At 49.7% G+C, this 9,452-nt stretch overlaps 1 protein-coding gene across 1 annotated transcript in view; it reads left to right on the plus strand.

The window, feature by feature from the left end:
• The window catches only part of FHAD1 (forkhead associated phosphopeptide binding domain 1), a 145,393-nt gene extending 136,210 nt beyond the window's left edge, over positions 1-9,183 (plus strand). Inside the window, exons 30-32 of the mRNA XM_075561659.1 lie at positions 4,645-4,725; positions 8,131-8,184; positions 9,088-9,183. Coding sequence (XP_075417774.1) covers positions 4,645-4,725; positions 8,131-8,184; positions 9,088-9,183 — 231 coding nt within the window. The remainder of the gene's footprint in view (positions 1-4,644; positions 4,726-8,130; positions 8,185-9,087) is intronic.
• Positions 9,184-9,452: the final 269 nt, after the last annotated feature.

Consider the following 9,452-nt stretch of genomic DNA (forward strand, 5'->3'; position numbering starts at 1 on the left):
TGGCCATGTTGCCACCTACAGCAGCTTTCTCGTGCTGTCGGCTGCAAGGCCCACAGGCCCGCCTTCTGCCAGCCTCTCCTGGTCCTGCTGCCTCCGCTCCGGCCATGTTCCTGACGCGGCTCTGACGCTCTCTTGCTGCCTTCCATGTTACAGCTCTGCATTTCCTGGGTCTAGGAGGTTCTTAGCCCAGGCACCTCAGGTCCAAGGACCTGCTCGACTTTCATCTACTTTCATCCCCCTGTGCTCTGGGATGGACATTCTTTGAAGCCCAGCAGGGTGGTAAAACTGGCCCATCCCTCCTTAGAGTTCCATACACCTTATTTGCATGGTCCCATTCCCAGAAGGGTGCTACACTTTATTTCCATTATTAGCAAACTGTCCAATCTGCTTGATGGGCATAAACACCTTATTTGCATAGCACCACCCATTTAGTGGGGTTTATAATACAGATAGCCATACTAAGTAATTCACTGCACCACACTATTAAGTGAATAATTATTGTCATGCCCTGTGCCAGGGCTGCTTAGATAAGTGACCCTCCTGAGAGGAGGGATTTAGTTCACTATTCTGAGTGCCTGGTACATAGTAGATACCAATACATGGTTGTTGAGTGGATGGTAGGTAAATGGACAGGTGGGTGGGTGGATGGATGAGTGCCCTTTTTGTGGGGAACAGACAGGCGAAGAGCTGACTTTAGGTTAATTTAACTGGGTAAGTGTTCTGCCAGAGGCTCCCTGGATCTGTTAACCACATAAAGGCTTTCATGCCAGCCTGGAGCAGAAGACTGCCCACAGTAACAATGTCGGCGTTGTGCTTCAAAGGAGTTAGAGTTTGCCCTCCAAAGGGGTAGTCGGGTAGAGCTGGTAAATGATATTGGCTTCACTTCTAAGTGGAAGCAAATCATTCCTTTTCTTTAACTCCTGCCCAAAGTAAAGCAAATCTCATAGCTGGGACCATGCATGCAGGCAAATTAACCCCCATTTCTCACAACTGTCTACAGGCAGACACAGGGCTCCAGCCGTGCCCAGTTTATTGATGCCCATACTAGCCCTGCTGCATGGGTACAGCGATCCCCATTTTACAGACGCGGAAACTGAGCCCCAGAGAACTAAGTGATTGACCCAAATTCGCACAAGTACCAATAGCACCAGAATCGATACCAACTCAGCGGCAGCCCCACGTGTGCCTCGGTGGAACTATGCCCCAGAGGGTGGTTCCCATGGCTGGCGAGTCAGAACAAGATCACTAGGCCTGTCTTCTGAGGCACCTGGGTGGACTCGAGCCCCCACGCAGCAGCTGAGTGCAGTAGACGGTCCCCTGAGCCCAGCTCTCTTTGGCCTGAGTTCCTATGCTCTGTGCTGGGTTAGCCTCAATTGTCCTCCTTGTAATTGTTCGTTTTTCTGACATGTGGTTGTGTGTCTGTATGAGCACGGCTGTCCTCTGTGCATGTGTATGACTGTGTGAGAACATGTGCATGGGAATGCATACACTTGAATGCATGTGTGTCTGAGTGTGGGTAAGGGTGTATGATTGCATGTATGTGTGCACGTGTGTGAGTGTGTTGCCCTCACATGAGTTCTAAGGAGGCCAAGCCCGCATAGAGGGATGTTCCCTCATCCCCACCCCACCCCCAGCCAAAGACTCTGGTTATGGGAGCATCATGCAGAATCCTGCCTTCCATTCAGCAGACTGGCTCCCCAGTTCCAGCCCCAGGAATGAAAGCAGGGCCCTGCACTCAGGTCCTGAATTAAACATCACAGGCCTCCCTCTGCATGCATTCTGGGGCTGCCTCAGGCAGGAACGGTCTCCTTTCTTGCCAGGCAAGCTGGACAATAATAACAGAGACCTGACTTCCCCTTTGATGGGGACTCTGTCCCACGCACTCCACTCCTACTCCATCCCCACCCCCATCCCACTTGGCAGGCTAGCCCCTAAAGCAGACCTACCAAACCACAGAATGGGACAGCAGAGGGCCCCCCAAAGCCCATTGTCATGTGCTGGCTGAAGACATAAGAAGCCTGAGGATTTACATAATCAGGCTACAGATGCATTATGCATGGGCTGCCTCGCTCTTACACAATTCAGGGGCCATGCCAGCCGGCATGGCACTAGGCACCTCTCCGTGGGAGAAGGAGCTGAAGTGGCCACGTGAAACTCATTGAGGGGAGGGTGTGCCAGGGATACAGAAGCTGGAGTTGGGAACTTTCAGGCCTGCAGGATTAACAAGTGGGGGAAGAATAGGTAAGATCCCCAAAAACCATCCCATCAACCCCGATGGTGTGGCTGACTGCTGGCTCCTCCAAGGCAGGCACCTGCGCCTCTCTCCACACCCCTCCTCTCACAGCACCCTGAGAGAGGCTGCAGAGGGCTAGCCCACTGGAGAGATGAGAAAGCTGGGGTGGGGGAGGTGATAGTGTTACCAGGATACCCAGCCATAGGGATGGGAGCCCACCAAGATCTCCTGACTCTCCAGCCTGTGTCCTGCCTTCATCTCTCCTGTAAGGTACCCCCTCATACTCCACTCACCATTCCTCTTGGGGCCTCAGTCCGTGGGTCAATTTTGGTCTTACTATACTATCAGAGAAATTCTTTTGCCAGGAATCTAGATATAGGTAGGATAGGTGGGTGGGTTGGTGGGTGGATGGATGGGTGTATGGATGATGGATGGGTGGGTGGATGGATGGATGGACAGACTGATTTTAAAGTTTTGCACAATTCTAAAGGGAACATCTATAGGTTTTTATTGTTATCGGTTCCTTCCTGGGAGTATACTTCACTTTTAAACTGGAGGTTTTAAAGCCTTTGTATAAAATGTTAGAACTGTGCACCCCCATAAAGATGGGGTGATGGAAGTGCAGTTACTCACCTTGGTGTTTCACTAAATCATGATTGAGCCCCAGAACCACCCCACACCACCCCTGAAGCTGAGGTGGTTTCAATATCTGGGCATCACATCATCTCATTGCTGAGCAGAACTTACCGGCATTGAGCCATGCTTCCCTATGAATAACGCCTTTGGCTGTGAAAATGCGGCCGTAACCCTCTGCTGGGCTTTCCCAGAGACCCTCGTGGCCGTCGGCCTCCTGACTCTGGAGTGTTCCGGGCCCTCCCGCTGCCCCCCGTGGCAGTGGGATCAGTCTATGCACTTTCTGCATCACCAAATTAGGCAGCAGTCTGTCTCCGCATGAAGAGGCCTACTCGGGAGTCAAACAAAATTGAGTTTCCACCTCCCGCTGTCCCTGGGAGACCTTCCATTAGTGGCCTTATCTCCAGGTTTCAGGTTTCTCAACAACAAAATGATCACAGGACCTACTTCCTGGGAGGGCGGGGAGGTTCAATGACATGATGCACACACTCCCCAAAGCACACACACAGCTAGTTGCTCAGTGGCAACCTTTGGGTGCAGGGGCTGGGAGGGGGCAGGGTCCACCTGTATTTCTTCCAGAGACGTCAGCTGATGCTTCAGCAAACCCTGAGAACATTTCCCTTAGTCTCCTCAAGCCCGCAGGGGTTCTGTGAACCCACTTTTCTGCTTGGTGAATACAAGGACTTCAGCCAAGACAGTTTTGTTTTTGTTTTTGTTTTTAATTTTAACAATTTATTAGGGGCTCATACAATTCTTATCACAGTTCAAACATATACATACATCAATTGCATAAAGCACATCTGTACAGTCTTTGCCCTAATCATTTTTTTCTCCTCTTTTCTTTTTTTACATTTATTAGGGACTCATACAACTCTTATCACCATCCATACATATACATACATCAGTTGTATAAAGCACATCCATACATTCCCTGCCCCAATCATTCTCAAGGCATTTGCTCTCCACTTAAGCCCCTTGCATCAGGTCCTCTTTTTTTTTTTTTCTCCCTCCCCTTTCCCCCCTCCCTCATGTGCCCTTGGTAATTTCAGCCAAGACAGTTTTGTGAATGGGTCAAGGCTGGGGTTTTCGATCGATCTTTAAATACACAGACATTGCTATTTCAGAGGCACAGACGCCTGTCCTTAGCCCTGTCTCCGGGTTTGAAGTGTGAGAGAGGCGGACGTGCGTGGACTGCTGCGAGCTGAGGAAGCAGCTCAGGCCGCTTTCCGGGCTCCTGCCCATCAAACCTGGCCAGGAGCTTTGTCCTCGTGATTCTGGCTGGGGCCAGGGACCCCTAAGGGTCCCTTTGCTTAGTTACCTCAGACCCTTCATCTTGAAGATAAACCCTTAGCAGAGGACCTAGCAAGTAGGACCACCAAGAGTGTTTTATCAACATTTTACGCTCCTTAACTCTCAATTCCCCAAGGCTCACTGGCTCCCAAATAGGCTCAAGGGCCGGGTTCTCTTGGCGCCATCTGCCTGTTTGGGGCTGAAGCTGATAAACTGGTAGACGCTGTGTAGGATGAGAATGGAATGAGGCTTGGGGGTGGTACCCTGGGGCCCACGTAAGGATAAAGAAATAAAACCCAGTGGCGTAGCACAGTAGGGGCAGATGATGGCTGAAGCGAAACCCACCTGGCCTCCCCTCCACCCACCCCATCCCCCACCCCAATTCCTGTGAATGTCAACCTATCTTAGAAAGCCCAGACTTGTCTCACAGGCTGCCACAGGCCAGAGTACCTTAAACACTTTCTTGCCCACCTGATATTTCCACTCAGGAGCATTTAGAGGACCACCAACAGAGAAATGCAAAAGAATCGACATCTTGCAACTGTTCGTTCAAAGAGAAAGAGAGGCAGGTATGGAAGCGTTTCTCAGTCTGACAGCTAGCCCCCAAATAGACCCAGAATACCCAAAAGGTAAGAGCTTACAGAATGTACAGGCCAACGCACATACACAGTCCCTCTCCCTCCCCTGCCTCCTCCCTCCCCTGCAACTTAAACAAATGGACCCAGAGACAAACAGACACCCAGCCCAGTATTTTGAGGCATGACAAGGCAGGCAGGTTTGACTGGCAGAGGAACCATCCCAGGTATGAGATGCTCGGGGACTTAGAGATAAAAACAGAGAAAAAAAGAAGGGGAGAAGGGAGGGTGGAGGAGCGCCAGGAAAGGGGCTTCCTGCCCTCGGAGTGAAAGAAGTGGGTGAAAGACGGGGAAAGGGTGGGTGTAAACTGATGCCAGGGGTGGGGGTGCAAGTGCCAACTGTCATGGCCTCCACACCCACCAAGAGGGAGCCCTGCATTGACTCTGAGCTTCCTGGCAGCCAGTGAGAAGCTTCCTGGCAGCTTCCTGGACAATTCAACCTGGCCCATAGTTGCAGTATCCAGGAGACCATTGGACATGATGCTCAGAAATTTCTTAGAAGACTCCTGGCTCTCCCCCTAGACCAGCGCTTCTCAACCTGTGGGTCGTTACCCCTTTGGGGGTCGAACCCCCCTTTCACAGGGGTCACCTAAGACCATTGGAAAACATATATTTCCAATGGTCTTAGGAACCTAGACATTGACTTTTTACACATATTGTTGCAAAATGTAGCAATGTAGTTTACTGTTGTTATATTAAGACTGATACCCATGCTACACCATGCTTCAAGACAAAATTTCATTTATTGTAATTAGAAATAAACATTTCACAATATATACATATTGTTTTTGTGATTCATCACTATGCTTTAATTATGTTCAATTTGTAACAATGAAAATATATCCTGCATATCAGATATTTACATTATGATTCATAACAGTAGCAAAATTACAGTTATGAGGTAGCAACGAAAATGTTATGGTGGGGGGGGGTCACCACAACATGAGAAACTGTATTAAAGGGTCGCAGTATTAGGAAGGTTGAGAACCACTGCCCTAGACAGAGCATTGCATGACATAATACATAACATCTGTAAGCATATCCTTAGTACAGAAGCAAGACAGATGCGGTGGCTGGATCATCTCTGATCAGTAGCCCATGAGACAGACTGATGTCATCACATCCCAGTGAATTCAATAAAGAAGTTCAGTGGAAGCATCTCTGCAGGGAACAAGCTCTGTACTTCAGTGGTTGGGTGTCCACTAAGCAGACTTCAACCAGGAATATATGTGGAAACAGCATTTAAACCAGGGTTTCCTGAAGCCCTCGGGCTCCACAGAGGGATGAGGTTATTCACACACACACACACACACACACACACACACACACACACACACAATCCTGTTTGTCTATTGACAGGTCTGATTCCACATGGGATTTTGCTTGGATCATGGGTGAAATGGAAAACCAACAAAAAATACTGTTTTATAAGGTCTAGGGAATCCCATGGTGACTAGCATCTCAGCTTAATTCCTCTCAGCTCAGATTGTGGCAAATATGAGTATTAAGTGGCTTCAGACTTAAGGCCTCCTCCATGGAAAATGCCTGGAGGACAAGTTATCAGTTAAATGTGGGCCCATAAACCTTCCAGGACAGTTAAAGTTATCAGTTAAATGTGGGCCCATAAACTGTCTTTCCAGGACAGTTGTGCTGGGGATAAAATCAGCACCCTTTTTTGAGAATGAAAGAAACTTACCAGCACCTATGTCCCTGCTCCAAAAGACAACCTTACTCATTCCTTGTGAGTTTTGGTTACTCAAACCTATAGGACTTCAGATTTAGGGTGGGAGGATGGGGAGAGAAACATGACATTCCATTACATTTCAAATTCAGATAAACAATGGATACTTTTTTTGTAAAAGTATTCCCAAATACTATATGGGACATACTTCTGCCAACTTAACTGTCTAATTGTCACATTTGCATCCAATGGGGTATCCTGTATCTTATCTGAAAACCCACCACATATATATTTACTGAGAACTAATTCAATGTCAAGGGCAGGCTCTGATGCAGATATCACAAAAATGGCAGGCCATGGCGTATTTCACTTTCTTTCTTCCAAAATAGGGCATTTTCATGGAGCACTCTAGATTCTGAGCTTCTTTTGGAGATGTAGACAATCTGGTGATACTAGGCTTGCATTTCCACAAGGTCCTCCACCAGCCCCCTTAAACCAAGCTCACCGCCATTGATTCAGTGCTGACTCACAGCGCCCCCTGTGGGTTTCCAAGACTGTTAACTATTGACGGGAGTAGAAAACCCAGTCTTTCTCCTTGGGAGTTGCTGGTGGTTTCTATCTGCCGACCATGAGGATCTCAGCCCAACCCATAACCACAACACCACCAGGGCTCCTTCCAGCCCCCTTAGAAAGGACCCTTTCTTTGGCTTGCCACCCTCTATCACTCCATCACCTCTTTAAGTTCCCTAGCCCAGGTAGGCATCAGGTTGGTGACCCCAGCAGAAACCCAAGGCTCTCTGAAAACTTCCTCTTTCCAGTGCCTCTGCCCACTCACCCAATGGAGGGTATCAGGCTAGGAAAGAGGCCCCAGGTCTCTTGTCCACTGTGGTGTCCCTCATACCCGGGGGACACTCTTTCTTCAGGGTGAGTCTCTGAGAGTCAGGGCCCAGAGGAAACCAGGGTCTGCCTCTGGAAATCAACCCCCAGGGACAGCACATGCTTCAGAGGTAGGGTGATGGGACCTTCTCATTGGACATCCCTGCACTCACTGAGACCTAGGGTGCTGGGGTCCTTAGGTAGAAATCCACCAGAGGCTCTCAGCCTCTTCCACCTGTTCTTTGAGATTGTGCTCCCAGCTAAAGCGGATTTGCCCTTCAAGGACAGTGTGTCATTTCTTACTGAACCACAGTTGGCCACCACCCCATCCCCAGAGATTCCAAGAAACTCAGCAGGATATTTTAATTATTCATTTGGGGGGGAGGGGGTCTTACAAATCTTATAACCATCCATCATTCAATAGTAGTAAGCACACTTGTACATAGGTAGCCATCAACATCTCCAAAATAATTTCCTTCTACTTGAGCTCATGGTATAGTTCCTCGTTTATTTCCCCCCACCCTCCTACCCTTGTGAGTCCTTGATCAATTATATATTATTATTGTTCTTTTGTGTCTTGCACTGACTGTACCATCACCCCCCAAACCACCCCCCTGAAGACACCATACCCCCACGCTCTCACTCCCTGTCCCTCACCAGGCCCCACAATCCAAAGGAGAAGCACCTGAAAGGTGAAGCACATCCTTTGTTTGTTTCCCTTTGATGCCGTAGGCAAAGAGGAGTAGCAGCTAAATTCTGTCCTTCTTCTTTCTGTGTTAAAGAGACGGATATTTGTAGAGCTGGTGAAGAGCAAGATGCAGAGCTCAAATGTCCAGGTGAGCCAGAGAGTGGAGAGAAAACACTTTGTGCCAACGGCCTGGTGTCGGCCGCCGTGTCTCCATGAGGGTGGAGAAGCATCAAACCCAACACCCCAAGGCTATTCCTCAAACAGACCTTCCCCTCTCCAACCTGTCTGCCACGTTTGTCACCAGCCGTGCCTCCCACACCAAGACGTCGCTAAGGCAAATAGCCGCGGTGACAATCAGTTCCATTACTGTGTGATCTCTCACAGCCGGCTATGGATAGCTCATTGGCCGGTGGAAGCTACTTATAGCCCACCCTCCTTCAGGGGGACCCAGGCATGCGCCATCCTTAGCTATGCCTCCGCTCCCACTGCACTGTCTCCTTCCCTTCGGGGTGCAGTACTTCATGTCAGGGGCCACCAGAACTCTCAGACCATACCCAGAATGCTGGAGTTTATCAGGGAAGCACCATGTTACAGCTCAGGTTCAAGATCAGGAAGCATGCAGGCAAAGTCTCCCTCCTTCAATGCCAGGCAGCTCTCTCACCTCCTCTTGGCCATGTAGAGCCCCTCTGGGCCCCCAGAGGAAGGCTCCACTTGACCTCATCAGGACAGGCTTCCTCTCTTGCATTTCATAAGTTGGGCCTCCACTTGGCTGAAACAAGCATTAGGAAGTTCTTTCAGCTGGGCCAGTAAGTCCTCCTAGGCACCTAACTCCACCTGGAGTCTCAGGCTGTGGGGCACTCAGCTCTCTGATGCCCGCATCTGCATGCCCATGGGTGATGCCTCGCTCATGGACTGAGAAGACCCCCGGCCCCATTTCAAGTGAGCTTCCTGATTTTGCTGTCACCATTTCTCTGACTCCGGATGCTCCCACGTTCGTTGGCTACTTCCTCTTGCCATCACCGACTGTGACAGCTCTCTCGCTCTCTCTCAGGTCCAGGAGGTTCTCAGCTCAGAGACTCCCAACCAGTGGACTCTGTCCACTCCCAGCTCTTCTTTCTTGACTGATGGCTGTGAGGTCCCACTCTGAGCTGGCCCTCTTAAGCCTTGCTGGATGCCAAAACTGATCAGTCGTTTTGTGGAGGAGCTCGTGGACCTTATTTCCACAGCCCCACCCTCAGCATGGTGCCACGTGCCTATTGGTTTTATCAGCAAGTCCAATGCACCTGGAGGCCACAAGAACCTAACTTTCACAGTCCCTCCCACTCACTCTGTGAGGGCTACAAGACTATGCCTGGCTTAAAGGGCCATATTAAGTCATTCACTGCACCACCACAGTAAGCATCTCTGGGGATCCGG

Source organism: Tenrec ecaudatus, chromosome 1 (genome assembly GCF_050624435.1).
Source record: "Tenrec ecaudatus isolate mTenEca1 chromosome 1, mTenEca1.hap1, whole genome shotgun sequence".
Classification (NCBI taxonomy): domain Eukaryota; kingdom Metazoa; phylum Chordata; class Mammalia; order Afrosoricida; family Tenrecidae; genus Tenrec; species Tenrec ecaudatus.